Genomic DNA, 17,590 nt, shown 5'->3' with positions numbered 1-17,590 from the left:
AACAGGAATTTTAGAAGTTGAAATTTTCGACGTTTGGGGTTTTGATTACATGGGACCGTTCCCTTCTTCAAAAGGGAACTGTTATATTCTTGTCGCCGTCGACTATGTATCCAAGTGGGTTGAGGCCATCGCCGCTCCTACCAATGATGCCAAGGTGGTCCACAGACTTTTCAAGAAGACCATCTTTCCAAGATTTGGCGTACCTAGAGCAATAATAAGTGACGGAGGATCTCACTTTCATGAACGGAAGTTAGACACCCTCCTCAAAAAGTATGGTGTCTACCATAGGACAGGTCTAGCCTACCACCCCCAAACTAGTGGCCAACTTGAAGTTTCTAACCGTGAGATCAAGTCCATTCTAGAGAAGGTGGTAGCAAAGTCAAGGAAAGATTGGAGCGACAAGTTGGATGACACCCTTTGGGCGTACATAACTGCATTCAAGACCCCTATAGGTACTACTCCATATAGACTCGTGTACGATAAAACATGTTATCTCCCGGACGAATTGGAATATAAGGCATATTGGGCTATTAAGGAGCTCAATTTAGATGCCAAACTAGCGGGAGAAAAGAGGTTACTTCAAATTAATCAACTCGATGAGTTTAGGTTGATGGCCTATGATAGTGCTCGAGTCTTCAAAGAGAAGACGAAAAGGTGGCACGACAAGATGATCCTTCCAAGGGAATTCAAGGAGGGTGATAAAGTGTTACTATTCAACTCTCGACTTAAACTTTTCCCAGGAAAGTTAAGGTCAAGGTGGTCGGGTCCTTTTATTGTAAAAAGGGCCAATAAATTCGGTTCTGTGGAGGTTTTCGACGAACACGGTAACGAGTTTAAGGTTAATGGCTAAAGACTCAAGCTATATCATGAGGGGGCTACGATTGGTGCAGTTGAATTACTTCACCTAAGCGGTTCCGATTCACTTTGAGTTTCACTGTGGTAAGAGGGTCGTGCGGGACCTAGATAAACCACCGCTTTGCAGGAGGCAACCCGTATTTCTTGCTTTATAGACTAATATTTTTATTTTTATTTATTTTTACTTTTTCTTAGAGAGGTGAGGAGAGTGAATTTTACCTTTCATGAGTGTTTTGTACAGGTTTTAGATCACAAAGTACGGAGGTTTCAAGAGAAAAAGGTGAAGAAAGAGAAGCTCCAGGATTGGGTATGGGCCCGATCGGGCGAGGCTCGCCCGATCGGGCGCGAATCTAAGGTTCGCAATTGCAGTTTATTCTGCCCGCGCACCTACAGTTCAGATTTGAGGAATATTTCGCCCGATCGGGCAAGGAGTCCCAATCGGGCGCGAAATATTGATTTTGTTGGAGCTAAATTTCGCCCGATCGGGCAAGGAGTCCCGATCGGGCGCGCAAGTGAAGAAAGAAATTGAGGGAAACTTCGCCCGATCGGGCGGATTTTTGGAGAAATCGAGTGCCAAAAAAGAAATATCGGGCGAAGCTCGCCCGATCGGGCGGGCGAATTGGCGAATTCCAAGTTCGAGTTCGCGCCCGATCGGGCGCGCACTTTACAAATCGTCAGGAACTACCTTCGCCCGATCGGGCGTGCCTTTTTTATCCGGGGTTTAAATCCCCCTTCTCCCTTTCTCTTTTATTTTTCTTTCTTATTCTTTCTCCTTCACACTTTCTCTCTCTAAAACCTCCATTTTCAAACCTTAAACTCCACTTTCAATCCAAGATCTCCTCATATTCACCCATCAAAACCTCAAAAATTTTACATATTCTTAGTCCTCACACCTTCCTCTACATTTTCCACCCACTTTCTCCCACTTTCTCTCATACTTTCTTCTAACCCTTAGAGAGAGAAAGCTCTAAATACCCAATTTTTCACATTCACATGGCTTTAAAGCGTTCTAGGACACAAAGGGGTGAAAGTTCGAGACCACAACAACCAACGGTCAACCCGGAGCTTCAAGTACCGGGATGGGAGGAGGTTGTTATCACCTTGGAGGAGCAACGGGCTAAGATGCTAAACCTCATCGATAGACAGGTAATCTCAACCCGCTTTGTTCATCATCCCACATTAGCTAGATTAGGTCTTGATAAATATGTGGAAAAATTGTTTAATGGCATAGGCATGAGTGGTTTCTTTCAAATGTGCCATGATACATATGATTATTTAACATTAGAATTTATCTCTAGTTTTAATGTTATTAAAATGAATGCAATAATCCCTCATGTGGAATTCCGATTATTGAACAACGATGTGCGATTAACTCTTAAAGAATTTGAAAAGTTGTTTGAATTGAAATTGGATAAGCCTATCGAGCCCTCCTACGACCACATTTCCGTGGTCTACAAGAGGCTCACTGGGGAGGGTTTGGCTAACCTCCAACACGCCAAAGGGACGTGGATTCAACATCCCGTCCCAAAGTTTTGGCAAAGATTTGCCGGCCTCACTATTTTTAGGAGGCATGAACCGGGAAATGTGAGGAGGGATGAGTTAGAATTATTGGCTTCCTATGTAATCCCTAGTGCTGAAAAATTAAACATACCCCATAGGATTGCCAATCACTTTCAAAGGGCGGCCAATACGACCGAAGCGGGTAGGTCTAGGGCACCTATTTATTTTGGGGGGTTAGTGACCCATATTGCCATAAAACACCTAGGTTGGAACCCGGATGGGCATAGGAAAGTAGCGGGATCAAACCTCATGGACCTAGCCTATTTAGGGAGCCTAAATTGGGTGCAACCCGTGGGAGGTGACACTTGGTGGATAGTCCACCGATAATCGGGTAGGAGGGACCAAGCCTTTACCTTACCTTACCCAACCCCGCCTTGACCAAATTTGAGAAGGGGAAGCCTTCTTATACATTTGAGATTAACGGTTAAGGTGAGGTTCAAGCACCTCACCCTTCACCTCAACCCCACCAATCCCCCCAAGACCATTCCCCCCAACACCATTCACCACACTACCCACCACCTCCACCCTTCACCTATGGCATACCGACTTCCTCGGTCGACTATAACGTCGACCCCAATGCCCCTTATGACTTTTCGGCTTTTAGGAGCCAATTGGACCGTATAGAGATGGGGCAAGGGAGAGTAGAGGGCATGGTGAAAAACTTAGATTCTAGGTTAAGCACCTTGGATAGCCGGGTAGGACACATAGAGAGGAACCTTGGGAGGGGTCTATACCCCATGTACGATGACTATGCACGCCGAGGAGCTATCCCCCCCGAGGCATTAGTTCCCGACTGGTTCTAATACCCCCAAGGAAGGTATTCTCACCCCGGAGCATTTGGAACTTATGTGGACTACTCTTCCGTCCATGGATATGGGGGTGACGCTCCTTTTGGGGGTATGGGGGGAAATGTGAACCCTAACTACTTTTTAGGTGGTTCGGGTTATGGTGGTGCTGGAACGAGCCAGGGTGGTGCCGACTCGAGCTATGGAGGAGGGTACGGGAGGATGGATGATGATGAGGAGTAGCTTCTCCTAGCTACCCTCCCAAGTCAATGAGGGCATTGCTTGATTTGGCTTGGGGGGAGATTTCTTGTATATATGGTAACTTTATTTCTCTCTTCTCTATTTATTGCTTTCCTAGTGTAGTTTTTATTGCTTTCCCTTATGAAAAAAATACAAAAAAATTTGAAAAACAAAAAAAAAAATTCAAAAATACGTTCCAATGAATTGTAATTCATGCTTCCTTGTGTCCCGTACTTAGAAAATATTGTTTTGATTCTTGGTATATGATAATAAGCTTTGTGAATTTGTTGATCATGATTTGAAGTTTAATTGTTTGAATTCCTAAACATGCGTCAATTTTGCCAACTATTTGTGAATATAGTGCTTCACTAGTTGATTTGTTTAGGAATGTGTGATATTTCCTGGTATGTCAATGAATTTGAGTATTGGTTTGCAACTATTAATAATGTTTGTATAGCTCAATATTATGCACATTGAGGAGGACGAAGGCATTTGTTCTCTTAGGAAGCCTTCAGACGATATTAGGTACATTTGTTCCCTTCTTGTTACCCATGTTGTTGCTTGTGCCCTTTTATTGTTTATTTAGCCACATTACAAGCCTATATGAGCCCCATTGGTTACTAGTCCCAAGCTTGGATTGGGGGAGCTATTAGTTGGTGAGGTGAGGGAGTTGTGGTGTGCACATTATTTGCACAATGTGGGAATAAAAGAGGAGGGATTGTTCTTTGATTTTATGATTGGAAAATATTGATATGTTGTGTTACAAAGTTGAAATTTCCAATATGAGTTAAAAAGAAAAAAAAAAGAAGAGCAAAGAAAAAAGTTGTTTCATATGTTCAAATGTTCTATTTGAAGGTTGTTCAAGAAGAAAAAAAGGAAAAAAAAAATTCAAAAGAAAAAAAAAAGAGTTCAAGTTTGAAAAAAAAAGAAAGAAGAAAAAGAATAAGTGGTTCAAAGTTTGTTTTAATTCACTCTATTCTATATTATAATATTTTATGAGTGAATATGTAAGTGTTGGGATTGTGTTGTATATATGATTGTTTGGTGAGCTTTTGTGGAGTTGAGTTGTGATTGGAGATGATTTGGTCATCACTTGTTGTGACCTTGGGTTTTATTAGGATATGGCTCCCTTAAGCATGGCTTTACTCTCACATTTTCCCAAATTTATCCTACCCTTTACCCTAGCCTTACATTACAAGCTTTAAAGACCTTCCGACATTTGTGCATAGAGTTGTATGAGTGTGAAAGTGTTGTTTATCAATGCAAGTTATGACTTGACATATTTCGAGTCGACTAGTAGGTTGAGCGTTCATTGTTTTAAACACACGAGAGTGTGAGATGGGAGGGCATTGTTCACAAATAAAGGGGTTGGTTGGAGAGCGATCGAGTACATCTTTTACTCGCCACATAAATGAGAGTTGAGTGTGTGAGCACTAGTCTTGAATTCTATATGCTCATGTGGTTTGCTTTACTTGACAATTGTTAGGGGATGAAGGATAATTAGATGTATGAGATTGATTGACATTGAAGCATGTTCATTAGATTTATCTTGAATCGTTTGTGCTTGATTTTGTTTATTAGGATGAGGCATGTTTATATGTTCATTGATGAGCTCGTTTCTTAGGGACAAGCAAAGGTTTGGCTTGGGGGAGTTTGATATGTCCAATTTATATAGTGTTTTACCCCCGTCCCATGGTCATAATTAGTAGTGTTTTTGGCTCTTTAGGGCCACTTTTATTACTAATTTGTGTTTTCTAGTGTTTTCGTAGTTTTAGTTGTGTTTTACAGGAAATTGCACTTTTGGAGCATTTTTCCGGTTTTTCATGGATCAACTACGAAATCTAGAAGGACACAACCACTCTTGAAGCCCAGAATCGGTGAGAGCCGGTGATTAAGGGCTCGGTATGAGATACCAGGGCCATTGGATCGATTAATCAAGACCCGATGAGGAAATCCAGATTGGGCTGAGGAATTGAGCCCAATCGAAATCTAAGCCTCGAAGAAGAAGACCGGGCCCGATCGGGCAAGCATACGCCCGATCAGGCGGATGCGCGCAGAAGAACCCTCAAGGAAGAGGCGCGCCCGATCGGGTGAGCGTAAGCTCGGGCGCGGCATACAAGCATGGGCGTTGTAAAAAGGCGGGCCTGATCGGGCGCCCTTCGCCCGATCAGGAGCGTGTTTTTCTTAGAGCTGATTAGATTTGTTTTAATTTTTGTTTTGAGGAATGTTTAAGTACGAATTATGTACGTAAATTCTAATTACCTTCTCTTTTAGATTTTCTCTCTCTACTTAGGATATTTTCTCTCTCTTAAATTCTCTCTCAACTTTTGTTCTTAATTACTTTCATTAATCCAGATTTCTTTTGGTAACAATTTCTTCTCTTTTAATTTCAGTTATTTTATTTACTTCTTTGATTATGTTTTGCTTTATTTATTTGATTAGTTTAGTTATGATGATACTTGAGTAGTTTTATTTCTAGGGTTTATGGGGATCTAATAAATAATATGAAGGGGTAATTGTGTGATTGTTGATTATCAATGCTTGGTTAATTTTCTATTGATTGATTTAATGCTATGCAATTAGGTTTGGCCAGATTTAATTGTATGAGTTTAGCAATATTAATTCGAGATTCGACAGATGAGAATTGATTTTTAGGCTTAGTTTCAATAGGCGGATTAATTTATAAATGGTTAAGTCGAGATTCGACAGATGAGATTTAATACCGGTAAATTAACTCTGTGATTATAATACGTAGCGAAAGCCCTTTATAATTTTATTAATCAATGCTTGTTATGTTTTACCCTGAAATATTATTTATTAGTGAACCTATGCCCTAGGTCTTTTAATATTTAATTTCTCCCTACTTTATTTCCCTCGATCTTATTCTTCGTAGTATAGAATTTATTTACAACAATATTGGTTACTTTGATAATTTAGATTATAATAATTAATTAGGAGTAGAAAGACTTGTTTCCCTGTGTAGTTCGACCCTACTTCCCTATCTACTTTAGTTAGAGGACTTAGGTAATTACTTTTGATTAGGGGATACGACTTTACCCTGTCAGTTTATCAAAGTGTATGTGTAACCTCGGCTTCCTCAAACACATGTGAGGCTAAGAATTAAAAAGGGTGAATAAATTAAAATCTAAGAGTGTGTGAATAAGTATAATGATTGTGAGGGTAAATGGCAAAAGAGCCAAAGATGGTAAAGGGGCAATCAAGCCAAGAAAAAAAAAAGTAAAGTGAGTATGGAAGAAAGAAAAATCAAAATAAAATAAGATGAAAAGAACGGCTGGAGCATAATATGCTTTGGCATAATATATATTGAGAGTCACATATAATAGGATATAGGATTGGGAGTCATTACGTGATGTATGGTGCATTCGATATATGATTGTCTAGTTTCAATTTTGAAATCTATCTATACTAATCTATTAAAAGGCGTTACTTAGAATATCTCTGTGCCACGTAGACCACGTCAAGTCACCTACTCCATCTCTCATTATGCCACATCATCACTACTCAATCAATTAGAATGTTGCTTCATATAAAAAACGATGATAAAGGGATTCGAACACCCAACCTTTTATAAGAAAGATAGTTACTTAACTATCTAAGCCAATCATAAGCTATATTATAAACATGAAAATAAATGTATATAATTGATAATCACAAGATCTAATTAAAGTAGCAACCAGTGCAACGCCCGGGCTACACACTAGTTTTTAAGTTTAAAATCAGTAATGCATATACAAACTGTGTTCATTTTGAAAATTAACTATAGAAATTAAAATTACTTTTTCTTGTTTCTACAATTTTGTTTTAATATTTGGATAAATTGATAATTTTAAATTTAAAAAATGCCTTTAAATTAGGTATAAATAAGAATGATGGTGGTGTTGAGTGTAAATCGTTTCTCCCGTAATAATAATAAAAAAAATAGATAAAGTTAGAAAGATGAAATTATTAACAAAAATTGGAATAAAAAGATGTTAATTTAAGGGTGAAGTTTTGTATGTAGGTTAATTAGTAATTGGAGTAGGTGATGCTCTATTTTGTCGTATGTATATTGAGATTCTTTTGAAAAATCCTCGAATTTGAGTAGAATTTTAGGCTCGAAGTCCAAGCTCAGCCTGCCCAGCATAATTTTTATTTATCTTTTGTTTTGGGTGCGTAAAATACACTTCCTTTATGTTTAAATAACATATGTATTTTTCAAAAAATAAAAAAAAACATTTGCAACACAACTTTTTACCATGTTTTTTTTACAAGATTACCATGTTATTTAAGGAAATAATTAGAAAGATAAATGCACGAGAGGCATAAATCTAATGACATAACAAATTTTCGGTAGTAAAATTATTTCAATCAATATCTTCATTTACCTAATTTTATATTTCTAAACGCGAATGTCAAAAAAATTTAGGTTTAGTTTTTCACGAAAATTCTATTCAAGAAAACTACAATTGTTTAGTTTTCTTTTGTTTGTTTCCTTACAAAGGGTCGTTTGGTTGGGGTTAATCATCAAAGGGAATATGAATCAACTGCCCCCATTTCCTTTGTTGTTGTTTGTTAGACCATATTTCCCATTCCCTTTACCTTCTTCATCCCCCAAAATCCCTCTAAATTCATTCCCCACCCCCTAGACTTTCCCATTACCATTCCTTGGCCACCACTACACCACCATACCACCACCCTTCTACCTACCCAAATCACCGAAAACCCGCACCACCACACCACGTCCATCCACCCCTCTCCGCGCCCCTCTTCCCCTTCCCCTCACTGTGCCTCCCATCCCCTTCCCCTTGCAGCTCTTCCCATCCCCGTAAAAACCATAATCCCTCAATGTAAACGGCTGGCCAACCCTCCCCCACCCTCGAAACCCGAGGGTGGGGGAGGGTCGGACGACGTATTTTTCAGGGAGTGAAGGATGTTTTTCTGGGGGAGGGATGTTTCTAGGGTTTTCGGGGCTGATTTTCGAGGAAGGGAGAGCTCCGCGGGGGCCGGCAAAGGGCGGAGAAGGTGCGGCGAAGCTGTGCCTGGTTGTTTGGTGGTCGGATGGTGGCTAGAAAAGGTGAAAAGTGAAAGAATTAGGTGGTTGTGTGGTGGTGGGCTGATTGGATTGTTTCCCTTTGATTTTAAAACAAACAACATAGAGAATATTAGGTATTTTCATTCCATAATCTTCCATTCCCTTTGTTTATTCCATTTCGTTTACCCCGGGTGAACCAAACGACCCCTGTTACAAACAAAAAAAAAAAAAAAAAGGAGTGAAAATGTGAGAATGGATTAGTGAAGTAAAAAGGAGGTGAGGAGGATGGAGAATAATGTAGCTCCTCTTGTTTTATAAAATAAAATTAGCATAGTACCTGTGCGTGATAGTTCAAATATTAAATCTAATAAATTGGAAATTAAAGTTACTTTAATGCATAATAGTGATATTTTTTACATTATTAAGAAAACACTTGTAATGTTTTACCACTAGGAATTTTTTTTTTCTATCTATTCACAAACCAAATAAAGGATTATTGGAATAAATAGGAAAATGACTTTGATCCTACCCGAACTTGACCCAAAAACTCTATTATTATTACCCTTACCGATTTCAAAGATTTAGGGATCAATTCACATCACTTGCCCTTGTCCCCGTAGAATTTGTTATATATACCCGGTGTACCGTACATCCAAGGTCATATGCTCATTTAATGAGCAAATAATATTTTTACTCATTTGTTGATTGAATGAGAAAATGACCTTGGGTGTACAAAATAGGCTCTCGGCCCACCCCGGTCATGATCAGCTAAGGCCTGAGCCCTGAGGTCCTCAACTAGGGATGTCAATGGGGCGGGGCGGATGTTGGCATTCCCATCCCCATCCCCATCTAACATTTTCATCCCCATCCCCGCAGCGGGTCTAAAATTCGTACCCATCCCCGTCCCGGCGGATACAATTCCAAAACCATCCCCGCCCCATCCTCCACTTGGATATCCACCCCCATCTAATCCCCGCCAAAGAATCGCCTAATCCCCACCCAAGACCCACCTAACCTCCACCCTTTCAAATACACAATCCTACATAATTAATATAGATTACAATAAAAAAATCATTCTAAATATTACACATTTTTTTGTTTATAATATAAGTGTGTTACAAAGTATTATAATTAATATTTATTTTACATAAATATTTTATAAAATAGTATAAAAGTATAAAATTTTGTTTTAAAAGATATATAGATGTGAGTATAAGGTGAGGATGGGGCAGATACGAAGTGGGGCGGATGGGGCGGTTACAACCTTAAATCCACCCCCGCCCCATCAACCCATGGCGGGTATGATTTTCATCCCCATCCCCGCCCCATCACTTGCTAAACCGAGACCCATGGGGCGGGAATCCTACTTGACCCGCCCCATTGACATCCTTATCTACAACGTCTACTGAGAAAAAATACTCTATGAAGTAGAAAAATTGTATATACGAAGTAATTATTAAATTATATACTCGTATAAAAATTAATACGGAATATCAGGCTAATTCTCCCTTGCTGCTATTTCTCTCTCTCTTCAAGGGTTTAACAAATTGACATTCCTCTCAAAGCAGCAACCTTCCATTCTTCAACCAGCTTGCTTTCTCCTTCTTATTGTATTTCGTTCAAGATCTGTTCTTACCTTTGCATTCAATATGAAGATGGTTACAGGAGCCTTCAATAGCAACATGAAGGTAATCTAATCTCTGCTATTCCCTCTGATTTTTACTTTTACTTATCATTTGCTTCAATTTGTAAATTATTAATTCCAATTCTGGGATTTTTGGGGTACCCTTTGTGACTTCTGGGTAAAATTTAAGTACCCATGTTGTTTTTGGTACTTGAAAGTTGAAACGACCCACTATTGAATGCGCGCAATGTGTTTGTGAAAATGCCCAAAAGAACTGTGGTGTAATTAGATGTATCATTGCTTTGGTTGATGATTGTTAGTTGTACTTCTTGAACTATGGAAAAGTGGGTAAGGCTTAGAAATTCATGTGTTTTGGTAAATTAGGTAGCTTTTTGAATTGATTTGGGAATGGCTTTTGTTGAATTTCTTGGTGATTAGCGAATGAGGATATGGAGAAATCTAATCGGTTGTCGAAACATAATGTTGATCATTGATGCGACATTTGTGTCGATTGAGGAGTCATTTGTAGGCTTTGCGATTAAACTTCAGCATCCAGAGTCAGGGCTTGTTTTCATTCAAAGTACTGTCATGCTGATAGGAATCTTTCGAAACCATAGTTTAGTAGGCATATCTTCTCTTGAAATTTGGTAGTGGATGCTGTGTTTAGCTATGTGTCTTGCTTGATTGTGTTTAAGAATTTGTGATCATTCAGTAATGGGCTGATTGCATTTGCAATGTTTTGAAGAGATAAGTTGTATTTATAGCCTTCATCGAGAAAATTCCCAGTTGTATCTGGTTATATTTGGATGTTCAAGTCTTGTGGTTATGCAAAGTCTGGGCTTATTTTAATTCAAAGTACTTTCATACTTTATCCATACACAGAATATTTTAGACTAGAGTTTGATAGGCATATTTTGTTCCTGGAATTTCTTAGCTGAAGTTGTGTTTGGCTATCTTGTTTGAGCGTGTTTAAAAAGTCCTTGCTTGTTCACTATTAGACTGATTTGCATTTCCAATGTATTGAAGGGATTGTCTTCATCGAGACAGTTCCCTGTTGTTTCTGATTTACTGTGCAGATTCGAGTAGTATAGTCAACTTATTTGCATTTGCTGACATACCATGCTTTTTCTTTTTTGCAGAGAGCCCTTGCTGGCTTGAGGCGTATTGATTTGGATGGTTTGCGTTGGAGGGTATTTGATGCCAAAGGCCAGGTGACGATCTATTTTATCCCCCCCCCCCTCCCCAATGCTGTACCCTCTGTATATCTACAGAAAATGAATTTGCCTCATATGGATAATTGAAAAACTGTGCATTATTTTCATTCTTTCTTGTTGCATGAATTTGATCATCTATATTAGTAATCTATAGTGGAAAGTAATTATAAGGTTATTGAGTTTTATGTGACGAAGTATGAGGGTGTTACTTACGTACTATTTTTATATTGATTTCTATTGAATGTGCACTTTGTCGAGGTTAGCTTGGCAATCTTATATACTCCCTCAGCCCACAATTATCTGCAACATTTGCCAAAAATAGGTGCTCTCTATTATGTGCAACAATTTTTTATCTTTCCTCTTTCAGTAAATTTTAAAGTGTAAAAAAACCCATATTACCAAACTTAAACATATGGGACCACTTTTTCTCTCCTATTTCCCACTCACTTTAACCCACTAACAATATTATACATATGGAACCACTTTCTCTCTCCTATTTCCCTCCTTTTTACAACTTAATTAAACCCACCTAAACTTAATTAAACTACACTAAAAGTTTTGTCTAGGAGTCCGCAAAAAGGATGTTTGGTGCAGATAATCGTGGGCGGAGGGAGTATTTAGGTGAAAGTTATGTTTGTTGTTTGATCCTTATATATAAACATCCTAGTATCAGTTTCAGTATCTTTGAAATAAAATATATTTAATAGTCATTCTTCAAACATATAGAAAGTATGGGTAAGATCTATAATTTGAGTCGGGCCCTTGAAAACAATAGATGATTAATCAATTGATCTGCTTAGTTTTCCTCTATTGTATCTATCTTGCTTAACCATCTTCAGGCTCCCTTACTCCAATTTTGAAGGAAGCTCAGATCTACTATCTTTTAATACTCCACGTTGGCTTACATTATTGTTTTAGCTCAGTGCTGTCCTGTATTATGAATTTGTGTTGGTTTTTCTGTAACTATTCTGTTGCTTTTGCTTAGGTGCTTGGGAGGTTAGCATCTCAAATTTCTACTGTGATCCAAGGGAAAGATAAACCTACATATGCTCCTAATCGTGATGATGGAGATATGTGCATTGTCCTCAATGCTAAAGACATCTGCGTTACAGGGAGGAAACTTACTGATAAATATTATCGATGGCACACTGGGTAAGCTCCTTGGACAACTTGGGTATGAATATGATGGATACTATGTGTAAGACTAACATTAGAAAGGGCAATTTGGGAAGTCTAGTACTTTTAGGTTAGTAGTCCTTGACCTTAGTATAAATAGAGATAGTATATTATGAGGAAAAATGTTGAGAGTAGTAACCTCAAGTTACTAGGAGAGTGATAACCTAAAGTTATCAAGAGAGTAATAGCCTTAAGCTATTAATCTATCACTTCTGTACCCAAATTTCTGCCATTATTAATCAAAGTCTCAAGCTTTTATCTCTTAATTAGTCTTTAAATCAGAAAATACTAAGTCAGAAGTTCAGTCTATTACACTATGCTGGGTGGTGAATTCTTTCCAGAAGTGTTACTTGCTTAACGTAGAAAGTTTCGTAGATGGCAATGACTTTGTCTGATGCTTTGTCTTACAAGTTTAGTAGATTACTTTGTAATAGTGATCGTACAGATATAGTTTCAAAGTTCAAACTATTCTTTGGGGGGGGGGGGGGGGGGGGTGGGGGTGGAGGGGTGTGTTCCTATGGAGGTTGTATAGGATGCAGGAAGGGAAAATGAAGATGGGTTTTAGATGTTTGCTAAACTGGTCTGCAAAGTGGGGAATTTGAGATCAGAGTTTGTCTGATTTTATGCTGTACTGATGTACTTGTGTTTTTTTTTTTTAAAAAAACCTTTTATGCTTATGCTTGTCTATATTGGTTGTATAGGCATGTGGGTCACCTCAAGGAAAGAAGTTTGAAGGATCAGATGTCCAAGGATCCTACTGAAGTTATTCGTAAAGCTGTCCTGCGCATGCTTCCTAGAAATAAATTACGTGATGTAAGTATTACTTCTTGAGCCTAAACACTTATTTTATGAAGTCCATAGGGAGATCTTATGTTACAGTTGTTTATTTTCTCATCTTTTAACACTTTCCCTTTTAGTTTTGTATGTTCTATTGTTTACCTTCTTATTGCTTCGTATTTGTCTTGTATCTATCCGTACTAGTTATATTCTGTGACATGATGTCTATTTTGTACGGTACAACTAATATCAACCATTTTGCTGATCTGTGAAGGAATCAATTAGAAAGACCTGCTTACTTTTGACTCTAATGGATGCAGGATAGAGACCGTAAACTTAGGATATTTACTGGCGATGAACACCCATTTGCTGATAAACCCCTTGAGCCATACATTATGCCTCCTAGACAAGTGCGAGAAATGAGGCCCCGTGCTAGAAGAGCTTTGATTCGTGCCCAAAAGAAGACAGAGCAACAAGGTGTTAACACAATGAGCAAAAATGGAAAGAAGGAAGAAGAAAAGGCAGAAGTGAGTGCGTGATTCTGAGGCATGTTATTTATTAATTAATAGACTGATGTATATTTGAATGCCACAATCATGGGTTTCACTCGCGAAAGGAGGGATAATAACCGCTCTGTGGTTTGTGTGGCATTAGAAGAAATTTTGCTTTGTTTTTGGTTCTCATTTCTACTTGTATTGATTGCTATGTACTATTTTCTAAAAATGATGCCCCAAATCAAAGACTTGTATTAGCTGGTCAACAATGGTAATAACAGGTGCCATTGATGTTCATTATGTGGACTAATTTTTTGCCTGATTGATGATTTCAACCCGTTCAATGTTTCAAGTTTAACTGCTTCCTTTTCTGCTAAGGTTTTACAGAGGGTCCTGCAAATTCCGACATTTAAGGATTCCTCGCACTGTATTATATACTGATTGCAACATGCACCAACTAATATGTATTCTACAGACATTTACCTGCTAATTTTACATTGTAAACTATCATAAAAATTGATTTTGCAAAGGCACCAACTACCAACATCTCACAACCTCTCCATTAGCAGTACTTTGGGGTGGGGATTTCCTTACCCTTTCCCCCCTTTTCCCAAAGGACCTAGCCTGCTAACTCTGGTTGGATTGACATCAAGAATGTTCAGTACTTGCTGAGTGCTGGGTACGTGTTGGAATAAATTATGAATAAATAATGAAGTTAAATTTTCTGATGCAACCATTGAAATTGTGAAATCAGGCAGAATCAATCATCTGTGGTAGTACTGTCTGTCATTAAAACTTCAGGAGCAATTTAACAATGGCTTACTTTGCTTCCATAAACGTAAACTACACACGGATGCCAGAGAAAAAAAGGGTGTAATGGTGATGAGTTTTGGCTGTATAATCCAGCAACACATTTTTAAGAAAACATTGTTATTCCGCAGCGATTTTAAGCTCATGGTTCACTTGGTAGCTGGTACCAGCATGTCATATTTCTGTGATAAAAGACAGGTTTCATTATAACTGCACAAGCAATAGTTTCAGCTTTTAAGACTGAAAATAGTTTGTAACAGGATTATACTTCGTATAAAGCTTTGAATTTTTGTTTATAGCTTAAACAACTATTCATGGAAAGTCTTCTTTAAAACTCGTCCCGATGTTGTGACGCACACAGTTGCTAATAAATGAATGAATGATGATTATCATACCAAAGGAATGGAACTGCTTTAAGTTAATTTTCTGTATATATCTTAGATATTATATACAGAGTACATTGGTAAGTTTCATACATCTGGATAATTAGTCCGATAACTTTATGCTTCTAAATCATCTTGAGACGACTCGGCATCTATGAAAGCACCATTTTCATCTCCACAGTAATATGTTTGCAAGTAGGCCTCTTCATCTTCATCCTACAATTAAGAAAATTGAATAATTAATCAGCAAGAACTCAGTGACATTAAGGATCCCTTGGGCAAGATCCCATCCATTCCAAAAATCAGCACTCAACTCTTAGTCTTTTCCAACCCAAATTGTGCTTGAATGCCTTATTACCTCCCACACTAATGGTATGTATGTTTAGTGTTCTTAGCAACCATTAAAGGAAGGGAAAGACAGGATAGAGAATTGAAGTGAGGGCAGAGAGAGTTGGACATTTATATCCTTCCAAATCTTTCGAGCTTTTAAAATTTAAATGGATTTAGTTTATTAAATGGAAAGGAAAATATTCTACTATTCCCCATATTATGTCCATGTAAAAATGCATCATTCAATCTCCTTCTCTTTCCCTTCCCTCCAAATCCCCCCTTATCAAGACACACTATAAGTGCCAAAATTATACTATAGTGTTTGTACAAGCATACAAAATCCCTCTTATGGCCTGTTCTCATTGACTGAACTCAGCTGAACTGAGCTGAGCTGAACTGAACTGAATTTTTTATAAGAGAAGGAAATTAGGAGCGGAGCGGAGTTGAACTGAATTAATTTGAGCTGAGCTGAAATGAAAATAAACGTATGAGAATAGGCCCTTAGTCTTACGTCTTCCATCTCATCATCAGAAGGATAGGTTTTTAACGCCATATCATCAATCTCTTTTCCATTTCTCATATCTTCCTGCAAAATTTTATAAAAAAAGTGGGTTAACCTTAAAACTTTATTTCAAAGATGCAATAAAATATATGTATATAATACGTATAAATAAGAATACATACTATTTCAGACTTCAGCAACTCCATCTGTTCCTGTAAACTCGATATATGATGCTTCAGTCCCTGTGTGAGTCAGTATGACAAATGTAAGAGGAATGTTTTCGTTATGTCAAAATGATAAAAGACAGATCACCAGAGCTCACCTCACGTCTTTGCAGTTCGATTGACCGAGCTAATGCTTGCCTTCTTGTCAGTAGATTCCTAGGCCTCGACCGAAGAGGTTGCTGATAGTTCTTTCCTCGATATAGAATGATTGCATAGCCTCTAGTAGTTTTATCTATTGATACAAGCACACCACCACTCTCTGCCTCCAACGACATTGCAAGATGTTTAACTTGTCCAAAATTTTGCCCCTCACAATTACCTTCACCAACTCCCTGAATTTCCAGTGCAGATGTATGTTCTCTATTAGATGTGTCATGTCGTATTAACCCTCGTTTATTGATTCTTCAGGTTTTATTAACTGTGTCATATTGACCTGTGGCTGTTTAATTAGATGGGTGGTAAATTATTAGCATTACCCCACTTTTTCATGTGCGTGTTAACTTTTGTCGACTCTAAAAATAATAAAAATAATAACATTTTTTAATTATAGTACATGATGAATATCTCATGCAAATTATTATACTAGTTCTTATGTTACAAGTTCATGTTCGTAAAACATATGCTAGATTGCTAGCCCCAACACTAACCAAATATTTCAACTAAATTTAGATATTTGTTTAGTCTCAATTCAATTAATAGGGGCAAATACAAGTTATCTGTCAGATTAACAAATTCGTAAAAATTTGGTGGCAATTTCTGTAATTATATTAAAAAAGCGTGGTCATTTATTTAGTATTTTTGTACATCTGTACAATTTGCATTTAGCAAATTACACATGTATCCCTCAACTATTACATGAAAAGACGCTCATACCCCCAGATAAACAAAAAACAAATATTTTGTTTATCTGAAAGATAAACTAGGCACGGCTCATTTAATAGGTTATAGTGTCCTTGAACAACTAGTCAATGAATAGTTTATTAATTAAATTCTAATCATAAACAAACTTCAACTAATAGACAAGGTTTTAGTACTTAGATAAAACTTTTTCAGAAGTAGGAGTTTTGCTTTGGACATTAGAAAATCTGATTAGAATCAATCCTAATATATTGTGGGTGTATGCAAATCTGATATTTATTATCAGAATTCAAGCAATAGCAGCAGTGATTAAGGGTGTGTTCTATTCACCTGATTTTCACTGATCTAAACTTATCTGAACTTATTACACCTGAAACAAGGTGAACAGAATATACCCTAAATATGGTTGATAGTTGAAAGTTATGCTGAGTCTAGACCAAAAGCACAATACAAATATATGACTGATAAGTACATTTGTACAATCACTACAAAATGTGCTTCAAATTAGGAACAAAAAAGTACAATTTGATGTACGCAAATCTTTAAGTCAATTGTTGTAGAATTCTGGTGACAAGACAAATACTGGAATATATATATATCCACAATTTTGGAAAAATACAAAAAAATACTGGATAGAAATCTTTTATCTTCGTCTATTTTCTTGCAGAAAGGCCAGTAAAGTTCTGTTCCAGTAGCAGACTAGCAGGTCAAAAATGTATTTATCTC

The 17,590-nt window shown here is 37.6% G+C and overlaps 1 protein-coding gene across 1 annotated transcript; it reads left to right on the top strand.

Moving 5' to 3' along the window:
* Positions 1-9,966: 9,966 nt before the first annotated feature.
* LOC110737355 (50S ribosomal protein L13-like) lies at positions 9,967-14,092 on the top strand. The gene is made up of 5 exons (XM_021917705.1): positions 9,967-10,160; positions 11,236-11,307; positions 12,296-12,462; positions 13,188-13,299; positions 13,584-14,092. Exons 1-5 carry the CDS (start codon positions 10,122-10,124, stop codon positions 13,800-13,802), a joined length of 609 nt encoding a protein of 202 aa, XP_021773397.1. The 5' UTR covers positions 9,967-10,121; the 3' UTR covers positions 13,803-14,092.
* The last annotated feature ends 3,498 nt before the right edge of the window (positions 14,093-17,590 follow it).

This window comes from Chenopodium quinoa, unplaced genomic scaffold (assembly GCF_001683475.1).
Source record: "Chenopodium quinoa cultivar QQ74 unplaced genomic scaffold, ASM168347v1, whole genome shotgun sequence".
Taxonomy (NCBI): Eukaryota; Viridiplantae; Streptophyta; class Magnoliopsida; order Caryophyllales; family Amaranthaceae; genus Chenopodium; species Chenopodium quinoa.
This window is presented reverse-complemented; position numbering and strand designations above follow the sequence as displayed.

What these genes read in the sequence shown, in the direction of transcription:
- LOC110737355 (XM_021917705.1), top strand. Translation starts at nt 10,122, where the DNA reads ATGAAGATGGTTACAGGAGCCTTCAATAGCAACATGAAG. An exon ending in CCTTCAATAGCAACATGAAG is followed by an intron (nt 10,161 to 11,235) that starts GTAATCTAATCT and finishes TCTTTTTTGCAG; the next exon opens with AGAGCCCTTGCTGGCTTGAG. An exon ending in CTAGAAATAAATTACGTGAT is followed by an intron (nt 13,300 to 13,583) that starts GTAAGTATTACT and finishes TAATGGATGCAG; the next exon opens with GATAGAGACCGTAAACTTAG.